This window comes from Colias philodice, chromosome 21 (assembly GCF_061535455.1).
Source record: "Colias philodice isolate Cphi_HAF_F1 chromosome 21, ilColPhil1 Martin Lab GWU primary, whole genome shotgun sequence".
NCBI classification, from domain to species: domain Eukaryota; kingdom Metazoa; phylum Arthropoda; class Insecta; order Lepidoptera; family Pieridae; genus Colias; species Colias philodice.
In genome coordinates, this window is record NC_143106.1 from 9,957,583 (window position 1) to 9,978,155 (window position 20,573).

Below are 20,573 nucleotides of genomic sequence, written 5' to 3' on the forward strand. Positions count from 1 at the left end.
TGCGGCAACTATTTTTTATTCAAAATCGAGTTACCTAGATTAGCATATTTTGAGTTGAATAGACATATGATAATTTTAAAAAAATGTTCAATGTATTTAGCTGAAGTCAAAATTATATTTTATTAAATACCTTACTTAAAAAATAAGATTGCGTAAAAAGTAAGGTTGCCATTAATAATAATCTTTCGCATGTAATTGTCTATTGGCAAACATTTCCATTGTGACCCATGATTGTGACAAATGTCAATTAAAATATTAATGCATTTGACGGTTCACGAAATCCGGCGTAAATTCAAAATATTCAATAACCTCAAAAGTCAGATAGAACAAAGTAAACAATGCTACACAATATGTAAACAAACTGGGCAATATTATAACTTTTACTTCCGTTTAGGAAGATACCGTGTGACAAAATAAAAAGTTTATATTAATGAACAAGTTGTGTTGTTGACCTTTGATCCTTTTTGGAAGATTCGCAATACTGTAGCCGTAAGTAAACAGTTAAAACGAATGTAATGCGCTGAAAGTCCTAATTTGAAAACAACAACGTTTAATTAATTTAAATTTTTCCATAAACAAAAAAAAATATGTAGAAGAAATAAGAATAAATAAAGAAGTTTCTTAAAACTTTGGGTAAAACCTAAAACATATTTACTTTTGAAAGTAAGGTTATACCAATATTGCATTCACGTACCTTTCTTTGGCGTATTTCACTCATGTTTTACACTACACTTCAATACAAACACTCGAAAAATATATTATCTGTGCCCGCCGCTATCGTCGTTACGTAAAATTTGTATTCTTATTGCATCACAATTTTTTAAATAGATTTCCGTATTTACAAGGCCGCATCAGAAGAGCGACTGAATGACCTCACTGCTTATCACAATAATATAGGTAATGAATTAGATACAAAGACTATTAAAGAATAATAAAGAATTAAGGCCTAAACAATTATTAAATAACGTTTAATAATAAAGTGAACTTAATGAGTTGTTAGAGATATTCGTCGAGGACTGTAATGTTCTTGCGAAGGTTCGTTAATGACGGTTTGATTAGGTATTAGCTCAGCTAAGATTTATTTTATCTTGATGTCGATTGTTTAGTCACTGTGACGAAGCATTTTATAAATTAGAGTTGTCCAATGTCCATAGTAACCGCGATATATCCGTAAATCCGTCGTAGTAATTTTTGCTTTTTTTTTAATGCTGCAAAAGGGGAGCGCTTGGCCACGATCTCGCCTGGCCCTGATGGTAAGCTGAGTTGTGGCCTGATGGAGCGCGCTTCCCTAGAATGTACCTGTTACTTTTAAAAAATCATTGGTTAGTATATTTCGATTTTCTCTCGTAAACTTAAAAACTTTATATTTCCCAATTACTTTAATTTTTTTAACTTTGTTCTTGAAATGAAGGTACCTAACTGTATTTGTGATTAAATGTATTTTCTTTCTTTCTTTCTTTCTTCTTTCTTTCTAACTACTTTGAAATAAAAATCCTTATAACTTTAAGGTGGAAAAAATATGGAATAGCCCAGCAAGCACATAAATTGTATATTAACCAAAAATATATATAGAATTATGACTTGAAGTTATATTAATTATTTAAATCGTCACTATCCAAATATAAGTACTTTATAAAGGCATTTGCTTCATCAAATAATGCTAACTGTTATATTATGGTTACCAAAAAATTGTTACAATGTCAAAAATCTTAAATAAACGTAGGATAATTCTAAATTACAGCTTCTAAAACAGCTTTCAAACTTATAGTAAGACTATTATCTTATATTGGTAATTTTAATAACGTTACGCTCTAAATAAGCATAAATAAATTATTTTATAGTGCCTTTGAACGTATGTTGGTTTTTTAAAGAATAAAAGCTTTATAATAGTCCATTATTGTGTTAATTTAATACTAATCCTATATTAACATTGAATTTATAACAATTATTGCTTTTGCTCCGTTTTCTTTCAAATCTATTCATCTCTACAGTATATAGCTATATATTGATCGAAATAAAAGTATTGTTAGAAGTTAGAACTATGAGTAATAATAACATCGTAATTTGAATTTGGTTAATGGATAAAAAGGCTTTCAATAAAACTACAAAACAGGCGGATTCAAATGAAAACTTAAAAAGGAGTATACTGATTTTATTAATAATTGTAGTAAACAAAAAAAGATTCTTCATCGGCATCTTCATATTATGTTGGGAAACGCTTTACTTTGCAGGGCATGTTGGTTCTGAAAAGAACAAGCAAGTTTGTTTTTTAAATGGCTTAATTAAAAATCTTGGCTTATTTATTTTATACCCAGTACCTAACTAATTACGGTTCCCTGATAAGCTCGATAAAAATCAGTCACTAATACGTATAATGAGTTTAAGCATCATAACATATTTCCGAAGTGCTGTTATATGGCTGAACATAATAAGTGTCTTGTATTACACTATATACGAGCTCTAATTTTTATGACAAACCATATTAAAATTAACAGCACTATTATGCTATCGTGAAATGCCTAAAGCTTTAATTTCATTTGTCGCCATTTGCTTTCCTTTTCCTATCTTACAAAAATAATACAAGTTACTAAGATCTGACTAGAAAGGGAATGAAATCATTTGTATTTTGTACCAATATCTTTATAAGGTACTTTAATTGTTAAAACTATTACTATAATCTAAATTTTGTGATATTTGTTAAAAATAGGTTATGTTTTATAAAAAAAAAATATACTAATAAAGTATATTAGCGAGGGCGCGTGTATTCTTTCTCAATAACATGTATATTTCACCCGACAAACTGATGCGCGCAGCTAATTTCACTCAAAACATTCAGAAATACAGGCAATACTTACCCATCATTCAATATTAATTTTCACATTTAAATATTTCAAGTCCACATAACATTGCACGATCAAAAACAGATCAATATATTTTTAAAATCAATAAGATTTTCTTTTTTACAAAGGAATTACAACAGTTAGCATTGTTATGAAATTTTAATAACAGATTGTAATTTTAAAAGCTATATAATGACTGTAATGAAGTCGCAAAAAATGTCATTTGTTTATTCATGTGCTCATAACTGACTTAATTAATGATTTAATACGATAATTATAATGCTATTAAATTGCCTTTATATAGCTCAACGCTGTCTAAAGGGGGGGCCCAAATTTTACTTATAAGAGTCGTATAAAAGAAATACAGCCGATATACGATTTGGTTATAATGCTTTGTACATGAACTCGTGCTATCATAAGTTTGTTATAATGGTGTTTTGTGCTTGCTGGGAGGTACCTACTAATAACTAAACACATATCTGTACCTAATGATATTAAAATACCTACCTACGCCGAGAAATTAAAAAAAAACTCGAAAAGTTTAATTCGTGGAAGTTGTTTTTAATCCAGACGAATAGGAAAGGTGTTCTTATTATTTATTAGGCTTATCATTTATACCTATCTACCTACGTAATAGCTGTGTTTTACCTGAAAATAAAACACATATTAAATACTTACCTATATTTGAAGCTTACTTCATTGAGAAGGTACCTAGCTTTTTCCGCCTATTTTTCCCTCTCTTTCCGTTGTATGTATGCTATCTCTCTCGCACACCTCTCCACCAGGTGGCGGGGCGCACGATAATGTCGGGCGCTGGATGTTTTTCATTGAGTCGAAATCCACAACAGGTGGACGTTAAGTGTAAGCTTCAAATATAGGTAAGTATTTAATATGTGTTTTATTTTCAGGTAAAACACAGCTATTAAACACTTGACCGTAATTTGAAGCTTACTTCATTGAGACCTGTTTGTTACCCACCTGGTGTACAATATATGGACGCCAATGTGAATTTGAATACATAAGTAATTACTTATTTCTTTATTTGAAAGAGTAAGGTGTGCAGATAGTATACCTACCAATAAATCACACAAATTTTTATATTATATAATATATTAACAATCCCAGATGAAAAGTTAATCAAATAAGAACCAAAAAGTTAATCATAATGATTAAAAGTATTAGAACTTATGAGATTGGTTCAAGCGTACCTTAGTTAACCTTTTGGGCTTGAAAAGTTAAAGTTACTACAATTTTCACTATCTTTAGCGTAAATCTGCGAAAGCGCCAGTAACGACTTTCAATTACGCATTTAGATGTTACTTACAAAATGAAGCAACAGCTGATCCCGACGAGGCAAAAATACCTCAAACTCAAACCTTTATTTATTCAATTAGAACTCTGTAGAAGCACAATTGAATCATCTTAACATAGAATTACCAACTGTCTCAACTCACACAGTTTTAACCTAACCTGCTACAAGCGGACAAGAAGAGAACTTGGTCCTTACTTTTGGGGTCAGAAATAAATTTAAAAAGGTCACCCCTTGAATAAGGCAATAAAATATCAAAACAGGTAAACGGTTTTAATTATAATACAGATTTTTAACATCCAACCAAACCGTGCGCTAAGCCAACGCCACCAATCATAATCTAAACATGGCTAGTACTTTCAGTACAATGCATGAATTATTTATTTAAAACTGATAGGTCATAAACTCTGTACTGGAAACAAATATACTGAACTTAAGAGACTAAAATGATAAGGAGCTTATCTGTGTCCCAAAACTGCAATTACTACAGCCAAGTACGTTACTTTTAATCAATTCGGTTTTAAGATATAATTATGATTTACATCAGAACTTATATACCGAAAGCCTCGGGACTACATAACGTGACTTATCTTCTTATATATAAAAATGAATCGCAAAATGTGTTGGTAAGCGCATAACTCGAGAACGGCTGAACCGATTTCGATAATTCTTTTATTATATTCCTTGAAGTACGAGGATGGTTTTTATGTAGAGAAAACGTAAGTACCACGAGCGAAGCCGGGGCGGACCGCTAGTTTATAATAATAGTGTTTTTGCACAACACTAGGCAGTCAACAGCTATATGAACGTCAGATAGGAAAAGAGCCAAATTTATCCAGTCAGTAACAAAGGATTTTAACTATAGTTACTTTATTCTAATTCAACCAACTACTACTAGCTACTCCGTATGTCTTTTGGATAGACGGAGGCAAATAGGATTTTTATTCCAACTATATCATTTGATATTTTGAAAATGTACTCCACATTTTCATACCGTCAGAGTCATTTTGCAGATTATAGTGGTGCAGCACTGAACACTGTCTATTAGGTGGCTGATGCTGCTGACCGGGCCTTCAGTTCCGCTTTCCAGAATACCTTCACCCTTCTAGGTGTTACTACTACTGAAATAGCGGTACTCTATCGCGTCGTTCAGGTCTCTAACTGACTAGGATTTCTCATATTATCGTAACTACCCTCGCTCGTTCTAACGAGGATAAATTATCGCCAAGGAATTCTGCTGCAGGATAATGGCAAGAGAGATTATAAGCTTAACTATGCATTATTATGTTAAGGAATATGGTGGGTTTTGAATACTATCGTCGTCTGAAAGTATCTCCTTTCGATTAACTGCATTAAGGATGCAGATCTGATCCCATCTTTGTTCCGTAGGAATGCTACGACAGTCTAAACGTTACACTGAACAAAGAAAATTGCCCTGAATATAGTCGGTTGTTCCAACATCCGTAATATGGCTAGCCTAAGGTTAGTTATCCCTTGATTGTAACTGCTACCAATGGAGGCATTGCTCTTGTGTTGTCCACAGTTGTGCGAGTGCAAAAATGAAGAACTGAGCTCGTGGGGAGCTATGTCGAATGAATCTGTGTTAAGATTATGACAGTATAGGACAGTTAGCTGTGGATGCGAAGACAGGACATTACTTTATTCATCCGTAAACACGCGAGGCAGCCACGGACAGCGATATAGCAAGAACTAAACTAGCAAAGTTTAGTTCGCTTACCAGACTTTGTCATATTTTAAATGCAGTATATCCTCTGAATAGCATTGCATTTATGACTATTGATAAACTTAATTCACCCGTAAACACGAGAAGCAGGCACGGATAGCGATATAGCAAGAACTAAACCAGCAAAGTTTAGTTCGCTTACCAGACTTATATTTTAAAAGCCGTATAGCCTGTACATTTCATTTATTGCCCCCCCCCCCTCAAAGCAAAGAAATGAGAAGTCATTTGGCAGAGCTTTCTCGTTAAGGGTAGGGGTTCCAAGTAATATCTAATAATAAGAGGCTTTTGTTTGGAAAGATTGACTTTCCGTTATTTATCCTCTATCCTATGTAACTCAACAGTCAGTATTCTCAGCATTCGTTGAGTACTTAAACGTTTTACGTTAATAGTTGTATATAACTTTATTATACAATATAATAATCCTGGTGGGATGACAAAAAACTTGTCTAACAAACGATTATCCTAATCCCTCAGCGATTTATTGTTTGAGCCCCGAAGAAAAATCTCATGGGTGCAATAATGAGGTCAAATGGGTTGAAAAACGAGTCAAATAAATTGCCTACAAGACCGGGCAACTAAAATAGGCCTATGAGAGGTCAACTATACGTAATCAATCGTCATTTGTTACATTCAATCGCTTTGCGATTAAAAAATCTCTTCCGATGTTTGTATATGAAAATTGGTCGGCTAGTGCCATTTAATTACGATACCAAACATACCGTTGACACAAGGCTTGGTGACAATCCTCGAAACCACCGCCACAAATCATCTGCGAGATGATATTTGATCCGACTCGCCTTCCTTTGTTGTGATTAGGCTTTGCATTGGTAAATACAATTTGTTCAATTCCAATTTCCATAATTGGTAAACCAATGGTGGTTTCCTGATTCCTGAAGCGTAAACTTTTAGGATACGAAGTATCAATTTCATGCGCCCATTATTTGCCGTATCTAACCTTTATTGTATTTATTAGGTCATTTACTATACTGCCCACTGTGAAGTAGATTTCAAAACCTTTTTCTACCTACCTTAGAAGAGTGAAGATCCGATACGGTCATATCCAAAACTTCTTTTGTGGGTCCTCGTTGACAAAAGCAAATATCTATGATCATTTTAATGATCAATCCTTTGTATATTTGCACCAATCGCCATTAAAGCCCCGCGAGGGCTGATATATATTTGCACCATTTCCCCGTGGGGACGATTGTTATCAAAGCCCCGCGAAGGCTGATATATATTTGCACCATGTCTCCGTGAGGTACTGTTGTAATCAAAGCCCCGCGAGGGCTGATATATATTTGCACCATTTCTCCATGAGGGACGGCTGTAATCAAAGCCCCGCGAGGGCTGATATATATTCGCACCATCTTTTCCGTGAGGGACGATTGTAATCAAAGCCCCGCGAGGGCCGATATATATTTGCACCATTTCCCTGCGAGCGACAGCTGCGCGAGGGATGTTTGTAACTAGAAATAAGTAGGGCCTGCCAAAAAATGCTTAAGAGACACCCTGCGAGGGTGAATTTGACCTGGCTAACCCCTGCGAGGAGTAGTGGCCACATTTATGTATTCTGCTTCGAGCAAGAATACACCTTAGTGCTAATATAAAAATAGCAGTAAATAATCATTTAAATAATATAGCAATTAACAAGGTCCTTTAACTTATTTTCCAATGTTAGCGACATTTAATAAATTCATAATTCAAATCAATTCACTAAATTTTAAAATGAACTTCGATTCATATTTATTTTTGTTCATGCAATCGATGTAACATTTAGTTGCTTTATATCCGTTAACATTCCTTACGAACGCAACCATACCGTCGTAGGACGTTATATTTAATTGCACAAAATAATCTCCACTCACCCGCAATTTTTTACTTTTTGTCAAGGTGTACAAGTTTATAATATTATTCTAAAACGTTAGAAGTGAATTTTAAATCATTTGAAATAAGTGTATCTAAATCTAATTTATATTAAGATATCTCGATAATTATTATACGATAACCCTTTCAGCACAAGTTCAGTAAACCAAAGAATTTAATTGTAAAATTTTTGGTACTTACTCGTTTTAACAAAAAAGTTGCATCATTTGAACATAGGAAACGTAATTTTCAATCAAATTAGCCGTGTGTAATATGTCTATTTTCACATAAAAACGGATCAGAATAATACTCATAAAAGGACACGTATAGACTACGGATAGTTTTGAATGTGTGGAACATTCATGGTACGTATCTACTATACATGAGCGAATTCCATCATTATTCAGTTGAGCGGTAACTCCCGTACGATTTATAAAATAATATCACATGTTCTGACATGTCGTGACTTCTTGGAGCTGACTCATCTCGTTCGATAATTTTTAGTAATAAACTATGATAGGAATTCCGAACCGTTCCTAGCGATAACGACAATGTAATAAAGTCGTAGCAATGGATTGTATGCCTGTAAAGCTTTGAGTTGGCTCATATCCATACTAAGTATTAATTGTAATTTTTCCACGAAAAATTCACTTGTACCCTTGTAATAAAAACACATTATTAAAAATGAAATAAAATATTAAAAATATCTATATACAAGAGAGGGTATTTGATATATCTAGTAATATCAAATAATCACAAAAGTAATATTAACGATTTGAGTAAAGCCGAACGGTAACACCGTTAAAATAGCTTTACTCACAGTATTAAAAATTCAAATATTAATTAGTACATATTGCATAATGAAATATTTCAAAAGAAAAGTTACTATTTCAAGTAAAATGTAACGGTTGTATCGTTAATTTTAAATATCTTTATTCATGCTATTAAGTATTTAAGCATATTGAAAAATAAACTATTGCTGAAGGATTCATTAAAAACCTCAGCATTTTAAATAAAGTCCAACGATTATACCGTTGACTTTAAAGATTTTTACTCATTTTTAAGTAAAATATTATTAGAATAGATGTAAAAATAACTCACTGTACCGATCCGACGGGATACACTTTTTAACACTTTTAGCACTTGCTTTAAGCAATACTTAATACTTAATAGCACCAAGGTTGTAGTCTTGTAGACAACCTTCTCGCGGCGGAAGCTAGACGCCAATGAAAAACATCCAGCGCCCGACATTATCGTGCGCCCCGCCACCTGGTGGAGAGGTGTGCGAGAGAGATAGCATACATACAACGGAAAGAGAGGGAAAAATAGGCGGAAAAAGCTAGGTACCTTCTCAATGAAGTAAGCTTCAAATTACGGTCAAGTGTTTAATATCTTGTTGAATGTTGTGGTGTGTCTGTTGCATCGTACATACCTCCAAATGGTTTAATAAGTTTGGGTTTGCCGTTTGGGCCTTGTTCAACGTGACTTTCTTGATGTTTGCATAATGGGTCTGTAGTGTTCCTATCAAAAGGTCAAGGTTATCTGAGCAACCTGATATAAAGATACCTACGTGTGTTGATATTAGGTACGTTTATCGAAAAAGAGGGTAGTTATACTATTTATGTTCGTTACTATAGTCTTAGTATGTTTATATGTCAGAACAATCAAAGGGCCAGATGATGTTAAGTTGTCGCCGCCGATAAACACAAAGTTACAGGTCTTTTCCCGGCCTTTAAAGATAAATTGTTAGTAATACTCCGAAAGTGTATTATATGCCATCGTTCTCCGGGACAGAGGGAACGCTTCGTATTGAAACTTGCCGAAAGACTAACAGAAAGATTCTAAGGTTATGTAAATAATATGTAGAAGCTGCAGTCCTAAAGTTATTCAGACTTCATTGGCTCTTGCATCAGAATCTCAGCGGTCATTCGAGCTTAGAATTCCGTATTTTCACTGTAAAAACGATTGTATTTTTTCTAGCAATCTATCACTTTCACTTATCTTTATTATGTTTTATTCAATAATTTTGCTTTTGATATGATACTTCCGTCATTTTTACAAAAAACTTACCCTTCTTTGCCTTAAATTATTCATTTTAACACTAAGTATAAATTCAGATCCTCACACACAAACACAACAATCTCAGACCGAGTATTAACAGTTACTATTTAGTGTTTTTTATCTGTAATATTATACTATCGGCCATATGTAATCGAATCAATGACTAATATCTGATAAAACAGATAGATATATATTTCAGTGCACGAAAAAACCGTTCAAACAGCAACATATTTATACGTAAGTAGTTACGTTAAACGTGCATAAAACTTGAATTTAAGAACCACCTTGAAAACCTGGTTTTATAGTTTTTGTTAGGGTTGAGTTGGAGTTCGTTGGTTAGTTCTTACAATGTATAGATAAATGATATTATTACTGCGACACTCCTAACTTTACAGGTAACCAAATATGTACATAAGTAAAATCAAAAACAACCTTACGTGTCTTAAATCATTAAGACATGATATAACTTATTCGATATGTATAAAAGACAAACAAACATACAATTCTGTACGTAAAATTATATCTAACTCGAACGAAACAATCAATCGAAAATGTCTTTTATATTGGGCTACCAGGCTTGGTGATCTAATGCTCTCTTATCTAAAATTGGTGGAAGATAAATATTTTCCGTCATATCATTGTGATATTGCAAAAAACATGACAACCTTCGATCATTTCATTAACGATCAAAAATAATAATTATTATTAAGCTACTTCATTATGCCGTATTAAAACTGGTGGAAAATTATTATTAAAGAGGTTCTTTGATTGTGATGTGAGTTTAGACCCAAATCCCGATATTATAATTCGCATAAGTGCCTACCTGGTACTATTTAATAGGGTAAGGAGTTTTAAAAATATTTACACGCTTTTAATAAGTACGAAAATAACTCTGTCTGTATCTCACTTCTGAAGCGCTGCACGGATTAAAAATGCATAGGTACTTTGATATATAGCTGGGAGTATTTCCTCCGTGTATGGCGATGATTTGTAATTGTAGATTTCGCATTATAATTCAGAATTGTCCAATTTTTTATCATGTTATGTATTATTAGTGTAATGCAGGTCAACGCCGATAGAATGGGAAGGTGGACTTCCTCCACCACTGACCCGACGGATATTGCTCTGTCTAAAGCTAAGCTAAAAATACTGCTCGACCCCCCAGGCACTACTAGAGTGACACTTGATGTTCACAATACTTTCATCAATCACTGTATAAATTATACCGTATAGATTCATACTCGAAGCTTCGCTAGTACAAATCCTGGACAGTCCATGAAGAAACTTCCACAAGTATTTTTGCTCAACAGAAACCTTCGACGACATTAGAATGTTAATTCAGTTTAAAAAAATGTGAAAAAATAAAAATTTTGCAAAGTAATTGTCAAAAAACTGTTGTGTTAGGTATCGTTACTTAACTAGAAGTTAAGTTGGTACCTATACCTCCTCTGCATTTAATAATAACGTTATAGAAGATGATTTAAATTATAGTACCTAAAAGAATCCTCTAAATATATTTTTTTTGTATTTTATACATTTGTAACCGTAACCACTAGTTACCGGAATGGTTTTTTGTCCTACCTAGCGACGATAATTACCTATATCAACCTTGAAGATAACAATATACCTACGTATACTCTACCTACATATAAGCAAACCATATAAAATTGGTCGCTTTTAAATAGTCGATGACTTGTACCGTAAATAATATTAAAGTATGCGATATGAGCATTGAGCATCTTTCACATCACGTCATCGAGTAAGGCGATGATTTTGGTATCTTTGAATCTTGCCATAGAAGTTTCAATTCTGACATGTGAGCAGCACACACGCTCTTTTTTTAATTCCTACGCTGTTCAAATTGCTATAACTTCAAATTTAAAATTTAAAGTACCACATAAGAAAAAACAAATAAGTAATATATGAACCAATCATAGACAAAACATGAGTAGGTATTATGCAAATTATATCACATGTATGTTCGGCATGTATGCCATTAGTCTATGAATGAAATATATATAACTTATGCCTTTGTTTTCTTTTCTTTAAATAATTAGTCTCCACTATAATACCTCCTGGTTATCTTCAGACTTGCATGCAAATTTTCGTACAATATATGAATGTTCGCTCTAATGTATGGAAAAACATTTGTAAATGTTGTCCTTCTCTTGTGGATTTAGGTACCTAACGATTCGTGAGAATGTGAGTGACCGGCATTATAAACACAAAAGATTGATGTGTACCTAATATCGTAATTTATAAGAAATAACTCAAAAGTTACTACTGCACATATTTCGAACAAACTCAGAACAATTTATCAACCACCGAAGAACTCATAGGTATTAAAATTGGGTCACTAATGGAAAGCTACCTTAAAATATACCATAGATGGCTTATTCTCCCTTATCTCGACTTACGCGAGTGAAACCGCGGGGCTCAGCTAGTTTAACATAAAATAATGTTACCTCCTCCTTCAAGTGGATCTTGTCACCATCACACCTGAAAAATAACATTTGTACACCCTATAATGTTTAACACGACTATTGTTCCGTTATATTCAAAATCAGTTAGGTAAGCGGTTTATGAATTTCGCGACCTGCCTACAAAAAAAACACCGGCCGAATTCATAACCTCCTCCTTTTTTTGAAGTCGGTTAATTATTTAAATGGTTTTCAAATTAACGGTTTTAAAATTATCGGTATTATTGGTAAGATTTATTTTTAAGTCTTTCCCTACATTTTATTTATTTTACATAAAATAAAATACGATTAAATCTTACCTCATGATGCAAGGGTCTTCTCAAAAGCCGCTCAGAATATAACAATGAACTAAATTATCAACGGAGACTAAGCAAATAGCAAATAATGTCTGCCATGTGCCAACTTGAATAGAAGACATGATTGCTTTGTGATACATTATGTATTTAATGATTTAATTCAATTAATAGTCAGATAAAATTATAACATCGTTCACACAAAAGGAAAGTCATGTAGTTAATTAGTTATTTTTTGATCTAATCTATAACTTCCTGTACGTTATAACGTGTATTCAATTAGGTGTAGGTAATCTATTTCAAGTATTATGTAATTTTTTTATTATATTCGTGGGGGTTAGCTAAATAAAATTAAAAGATATCGATTAATCGATATCGTGTAAAACTTAAACGCTACACAATCCTAATTAAAGTTTGTGAGGATGGATGTTTGTTACTTTCACGCAAATACTACTGAAGCGATTGCAATAAAATTTGGTATGTAGGTAGCTAAACATCCAGAATAAGATATAGGTTACTTTTTATCCCGGAAATCCCACAAGAACGGTAACTATGCGGGTTTTACTTTGAAAACATGAGTGAAGCCGCGGACGAAAACCTAGTATATTAATTCATTTGACTCTATGACTACAAAACAGATTTTTTTGTTACAGAAAATGCACGATCTATTGGAAAAACTTCAAATATACGGTGTTGGAAGACGGAAATTAAATGATGAATTATTTGCAAATGAGAAGCCAATAGTTCTGGGGGTGTATGATTTTGATGATGAAGATCTCTGTCATGAAGTGTGAGTAGTTATGAATTATGATATCTATTGAAATAGTGTATATTTAACTATGTTTATCTTTTTTGACTAAAATGTGGGTAGATATAGATTATTTTTAATTTTTTTACTTAGCTATCTTATCGTCTTGCGAACATTGCTTCCGAATAAGGTAAGGAAAATTTAAAAAGCTCTTTATATCATGAAAAAAAAAATAATTTTCACATGAACTAGTTATTACGTTACATTAATTATTTATTATATATTTTTTAACTCCCCCTAATCTGATAATACTTGGCAGTGTTGTAGCTTAACGACCGAATAACACAAACTATAGAAATTTTCAATTCAATATATATATTCAAATTTTCAGTATCAAATCAACATGCTCGATCCCCGGGTGCAACTTTACCACCACTTCTCTCTTGCACTTCGAGAACCACTACAATTCCCACCGGTACTCATGCTGCGAGTGTAAGAGGGTCCTCCCCTCCCCTCACTTGCTGGACTTGCATGTGCAAGAGGCACACGATTCGTTCTTTGCTGTTAGCGCAATTAGAAAACCTTCGGTAAGTATTTTATTCAGAGATACAGATCGAATCAATCTGTACGGGAATAGACGCAGAAAAGTAGACCTTTGGTTTTGAACTGACCTTATTTAAAAATATGATTGTCAGAGGGACGACATCATTTTTATTGAAATTGATACAAACTTTATTTCATCCCTTATCCCTCACTTTTTCACATCAAAATACATATTTTATTAAAATACTAGCCGCTCCGCGTGGTTTCACCCCCGTGGCTCCTCTCCTGTTGGCCGTAGCGTGATGATATATGTATAGCCTATGGCCTTCCTCGATAAATGGGCTATCTAACACCGAAAAAACTTTTCAAATCGGACCAGTAATTCCTGAGATTAGCGCGTTCAAACAAACAAACTCTTCAGCTTTATAACATTAGAATAAATTTTCCACCATAACTGCTTTACATATGTAGAAAAACTCCCAAAATATTACTAAAAAACAATAACAATTTCAGTACTGCTGCTACATAGAAGAATGCAAAGAGAAATTCATGAATCCGGACGAACGACTCGATCACTGTGTGAAAGTCCACAAACTTCCCAAAGACTTCAGATTCGACCAGAAACCTAAAGCTAAGAAACAGAAAAAGAACTCTAGTGCTATGGAAATAGATACTAGTTCTGAACCGAAGAAATTCGTCTTTACGAATAATAAGCAAAGAAGTTTCAAATATACCGGTAAAAAGTTTACAAAAGATGAAAAGTCGGGATCATCTGTCAATATGGACACTGCTATGTCCGATTTGAAGGAGAGTTTACCGGAATAAATATCGTATAGTTTTATATTATCTGTGGTATTTATATTGTGTGTGTTATTTTTAATTGAAGACATAGGTAATATTTCAATGTTTAATTAATAGTAATATGTGCAGTTATAAAATGTTTTAAGTATGTATAATAAAATAACTAATATGAGACTTTAAATCTTTTCAAATTTGAAAAAATTTAATTATAATGTCTCCTGAGCAGTAAATGTATTCAAAGCATTGAGTTACTATGTACTACGTACTAGAAAGGACATCGCTACTACACTATTTGCGGGACCTAGAACTCCCCACCATAGCCCAATGGATGAAGCAAGCGTCTAAGCGCTACTTCGACAAGGCTAAAAACCACCCCAACCCATTGGTGACAAAGGCCATCGCATACGTCGCGAATCCCGATCCCACTCGTCGTCGCAGGCGGCCGAGACACGTCTTGGACGACTCCGACGACGACATTACCAAAGCTAACGCACGGCTAGACGCAGCGATTGAAGCCCAACGTCGAAACAACCGCGACACCGCACACACCACAGCAGAAAGCGTACACCGTCTTCGCCGGCGAAGACGAGGTCCCTTGTTCCGCGTTCCCGCGCCCACCCGGGTGAGCGCCCGTCCGATTAGGGCCCTTCTGGCCTCCTCCACTCAAGCGACAGCTCAAGCCGAGGTTCGTGGTCCCCGTCAAGGGGGGACGCCCTTGTGCATGTCGCTACCAGGGTGAACCTTCAGTTCACCCCCGCGTCCGCGTTAAAATGTAGAAGCCCTTCTGGCTAACATTGAGAGACACCACACACAAAAAAAAAAAAAATACACTATTTGCAACGCGAGTTAGAGTCAATCGTCTCAAACCACTTTTTTTGTTACATTGATCGGTTTTAATTGATAAGTTTATTCATATTTTTTTAATAAGATAAACAATATTTATTTGTTACATTGATTGTTTTGAATTTATAAGTAATAAGAGGCAGAATATCTACAAAGTGTATGACTCACTAGCCGCCCCGAGCCCGCCGCGCTTGTCGCACAAATTTTGTTCGTGGTGTTCTCTCTATACGTAGTAATAATACCTCAATGTTTCAAAGACATACCACATACAGTTATCACATTTGATCAGTGGATTTCAGTTACTAGAGGGATAAATGTTTGAAAAAAATAAAAACACACATTACTTAACAAACTTTATTACGCACATTCTGTCAACAACTGTTGCTATTCCAATAATTGGCAGACATCCAGCAATTTCAAGTATCTAGAATCTAAGCTCTAGAGATTCCAATTATTCTATATTATTTAAACTCCAAATAAATAAATAGTGGTAACAAGCCAAATCGAACTTTACTCCAAAGTATATTGGACTCAAAATAAATATACAGCACATACAATCCACATAAAGGTGATAGTATCTTGGTTCACAAGAACTAAGCAGAATAAATATAATTTCACGGTAACACTTAGTCTACTTGGCTTTTCCCTGAGCTGCGACGGCTGCCATGGCCTTCTTGACGGTTTCCTCGTCTCCGAGGAACACCATGGAATCCACTGGCTTCATGTCTTCATCCAATTCATATACAAATGGGATTCCGGTGGGCAGATTCAGTTCCATGATAGCTGCATCGCTGAGGTCTGGAAGGATAGACTTTATAATAAGTATTTGACATGTAAGAACACGTGAAAGCTTATGATTTTAATCACTACTTGCAAATAATGTCACTAAGGGCTGATTTTTCAATCCTTGGTTAAAACTTATTCGTCGAATAATGTATAAAACTACCATTTTAAAAACGTATTATAATTGCCCGTATATTTTGACAGTTCACGTGACATTTTAATATTATCGTGTAATACTTTATTGGACGGATAAGTTTTATCCAAGCATTGAAAAATCGGCCCTAAGAGCGCCCGTACACGGGCATCTCGAGCAGTTAACGGCTGAGCAACGCACACGGACTGCTCGAGCAGTCGGTCATTGACTGCTCGAGGTGTCGCTACAAACCGCGCAGTTGACGGCTTGAAGCAGTCGCGACGGCTTGAGCAGTCCGTGTACGACAGTGAATGAATGTCTATTAGACTACAGGCCCATGTTGAAAAAAATATGGGTCATTTGACCCACCACCTGACCTATCTAGAATGATATAAGAGCATAAAATAATAAGATTCAGCACTATGACGTCACTTGTAAGCTGTCCACGTGAGTGCAGATGAGAATTCGAAGGTTCAGGTAGAGATTTTCTCCCCTTGTCTCCATGATTTTTGTACGGCGTTGCGAAATAATGGCTTAAAAGCAGTATAGAAATAGTATGACATAGATGCCGTACAAAAATGGTGGTCCACAAAGTCGGAATTTATTTTTATTTTTCGACAGTTGCCGGGGTAAATTTGGTCATTTGATTTTGTACGGCATCTGTGTCATACTATTTCTATACTACTTTTAATCAATTATTCCGCAACGCCGTACAAAAATCATGGAGACAAGGGGAGAAAATCTCTACCTGAACCTTCGATTTCTCATCTGCACTCAGGTGGACAGCTTACAAGTGACGTCATAGTGCTGAATCTTATTATTTTATGCTCTTATATCATTCTAGATAGGTCAGGTGGTGGGTCAAATGACCCATAATTTTTTCAACATGGGCCTGTAGTCTATATAGTTCACCGCGCGGTCGCGGCTTCAAGCCGTCGGTCTCAACTGCTTGTCGGTCCGTGTACGGCTGCCCTTAAAGCTTATTTCAAACTTTTTGACATACATTTTTTAACAATCTAGTATCAAGACTAGCTGTCTGACAAACATTGTTGTCTTACTCTCACTTAGGGGTGTGAAAAATAGATGTTGGTGATCGATTAATGTAATTAATAGAAAGTTCTAGAAATTGGCCTGTAATAGTGGAATCTCTTATTTTGTATAGAAAGGAAATAAAACATTGCATAAATTATGTTATATTATGTAAGTATCTACAAAAAATTCAAACAACTGATAGAAATTTTATAAACAAATGATAAAAAGATCCCACTCTTATAACAATAGTTCGAAAACCACTTATTTTTATTGCATCATATTCTCTTCATAAAACCAAAAAGATATATAATTGACTATGATTAATTTGGTTTTATGTTATTTAAAAGAAATTAAAACTTTTAAGAATTTCTGTTTTTAAATTTAGACCATAATGTAGTATTGGCTAAAGTATCATTTTAGTAATATTTTTTAATCATCACTACATATTATAAAACAAAGTCACTTTCTCTGTCCCTATGTCCCTATGTATGCTTAAATATTGAAAACTACACAACGGAAAATGATGCGGGTTTTTAAATAGATAAAGTGATTCAAGCGGAAGGTTTTAGTTGATGTTTTAGTTGAGGTTTGAGACAAAGCAGGCGAAGCCGCGGGTGGAATGATAGTAAATATATATAAAACTTACTATCCAAATGCTTGACAATGCCTCTCAAACTGTTGCCGTGAGCTGCAATTATAATCCTCTTGCCCTCCTTGATCTGTAAATAAAAATAAATTGGTACATTGCATTGCATTGACACAAAGTTTTTAGTCATCAGCCAAATTTTCATTTTTAAGCTTCTGAAGTACTATGAATCCCTTTTATTTACAAATGAAACATTATAGGTCCTGAAAAGATTGTCAATATTGGGGTCAAGAAATAATAAACTTTATTTTCTAATAATTAATAATCTTATTTCTATATAGTTAAATAAATTTTATAACTGGTACCAAATATCATAATATCAATAAATAATTTGGAAAATCCAAAAGTGCACGCCTCATAATTTTTTTTTAATAAATATTTATTAATTATTATTTTTGTTTATTTAATAACAATTAAACCACATCGAATCAGACCCTGAAAAATGAAAGGGTTCTATTCCTGAGCATACTCAAGCGTAAGAGAAAAAAAAAGACTCGATTAGTAAAGTATTTCGGTCGCTATCGTGTTAACAAGAAAAAGGATCCGCACATACAGACACACGGACGTCCAAGACAGAACTTTTTTAAACTGTTTTTTAACTAGTTTAAATAACAAAAATGACATCAAAAATATCATGAACGTTAAAAATAGTGTTTTTTCTTAATGTGTGTGTATTATCTTACAAGTGCAATGTATGATACATAAAGACATTTTAAGTTTGAAAAATCAGATGTTTTGCGCGAAGTGACAGTAGTACCCACCTCAACGCTTCGCTTATGAGGCGTGCAATAATTTACTCAAAAATCAAAATTATACCTGAGGCACAATAATATTATTCCAATAAGGCAGGGTCCTTTCAATGGTGAGCTTCAAGCTCTCAAACATGGGGAACTCCTCGGGTTTTGGGTCACCGGCGTAGCGAGGGTCGTTCACAATAGTTTCATAGTACGGGTGGTCTTTTTCCATGGCTGGTGGGGGTACGTCGAAACTTCTGCGCCAGATTTGTACCTGCAGGTAAAAGAAATCCATACTAATATTATAAATGCGAAAGTAACTCTGTCTGTCTGTCTGTTACTCAATCACGCCTAAACTACTGAACCAATTTGCATGAAATTTGGTATGGAGATATTTTGATACCCGAGAAAGGACATAGGCTACCTTTTATTGCGAAATATGTACCACGGGCGAAGCCGGGGCGGACCTCTAGTAATTAATAATTTTTTTTCATCAAATTTTATAGTGCAGTTGTAGTTATTACAAGTATAGACTATGATTATGTTTTTAATTTGATTTCATGAAAATAAGTTTGAGTTTGTGTTAAAAACTTATTAGAAGTAAGTTACACACTCTTTATATATATTATTTTTACCATGTTTATTGTTTATCTAATATAAAAATTGTAGCAGCGTTATGATTTAATTACACTGTTTAGTTGTATAGAAATGTTTCACATTCAATTCAGGTATACATTTACTTTTTTAAAAATCAATGAGTACATATTATTTATATTCTATTGCACCTGAGCTTCACCATATTTGGCAGCAGTTTCAGCCTTGTTCAGACCAGTGAGTCCTCCGTAGTGCCTCTCATTCAAGCGCCAGGTCTTCTCAATGGGTATATCCGTCTGACCGATTTCTTTTAGGACAGAGTTCAAAGTAATTTGAGCTCGTTTTAAAACTGATGTGTGGGCGACATCGAATTGATAGCCCTCCGCCTTTAAAGCTTTACCCGCAGCAACAGCCTCTTCACGTCCTGAATAAAATTTGTTTTAATATTTTGTAAAACTACCTAATTTAAATGTAATAACTGGATGACTAAACTTACCCTTGTCGCTAAGGTCAGCGTCGTACCAGCCGCAGAAAAGATTCTTCTGATTCCATTCACTTTCGCCATGGCGAATCATAACAATCTTGTACTTTCCACCCATGATTGTGATAAAAAGTATTTTTTATATTATTCTAAATAATAAACTCGGTGACCGGCTTTGCAAAAAGTCGAGTGTCGACCGTCCTCTAACTTTGACACATGTAACCTTTTTGACCTTCAAAGATCAGTGTTGGCGCTTCATTAATTAGACCAAGTTAAAATTAAATCAATTTTTAACCATAAATATCTAAATTTCTCTATCATAATTTCTTTGATTCCTTATCACTATGGGCGTATTCAGAAAGAAAGCTTGAAACTTATAAGCGCTTATCGGCGCTTGTCATGTTCATATATTTCCTGTCAGTGCTGGTAACCCGCGCAGGAAAATATATGAACATGACAAGCGCCGATAAGCGCTTATAAGTTTCAAGCTTTCTTTCTGAATACGCCCTATGGTATGTACAAATTTCAGGACATTTAAACTAAATAAAAAAGAGCGGTCATATAATTTTAATCTGCATAAAACTAGGTCAATTAATGTTACCTGTGCCAATATTTTCTCTATTGTCAAATTTAAATGTCGTTGCT

At 34.2% G+C, this 20,573-nt stretch overlaps 3 protein-coding genes across 3 annotated transcripts in view; 1 reads left to right on the top strand and 2 right to left on the bottom strand.

The window, feature by feature from the left end:
- Positions 1-835, bottom strand: part of NTPase (ectonucleoside triphosphate diphosphohydrolase NTPase) — a 31,889-nt gene extending 31,054 nt beyond the window's left edge. Inside the window, exon 1 of the mRNA XM_089708853.1 lies at positions 695-835. Coding sequence (XP_089564979.1) covers positions 695-718 — 24 coding nt within the window. The 5' untranslated portion in view covers positions 719-835. The remainder of the gene's footprint in view (positions 1-694) is intronic.
- Positions 275-14,707, top strand: l(2)k10201 (zinc finger protein 511 lethal (2) k10201). Its single transcript, XM_089708885.1, has 4 exons — positions 275-489; positions 13,244-13,380; positions 13,730-13,925; positions 14,395-14,707. The coding sequence occupies exons 2-4, from the start codon at positions 13,247-13,249 to the stop codon at positions 14,704-14,706; spliced, it is 642 nt and encodes a 213-aa protein (XP_089565011.1). The 5' UTR covers positions 275-489; positions 13,244-13,246; the 3' UTR covers position 14,707.
- Positions 14,708-15,865: 1,158 nt separating this feature from the next.
- Positions 15,866-20,154, bottom strand: LOC149479144 (phosphoglycerate mutase 1-like). Its single transcript, XM_089708883.1, has 5 exons — positions 19,944-20,154; positions 19,639-19,871; positions 18,936-19,127; positions 18,120-18,192; positions 15,866-16,323 (listed from the first exon to the last, which is right to left on the bottom strand). Exons 1-5 carry the CDS (start codon positions 20,044-20,046, stop codon positions 16,157-16,159), a joined length of 768 nt encoding a protein of 255 aa, XP_089565009.1. The 5' UTR covers positions 20,047-20,154; the 3' UTR covers positions 15,866-16,156.
- Between the last annotated feature and the right edge of the window lie 419 nt (positions 20,155-20,573).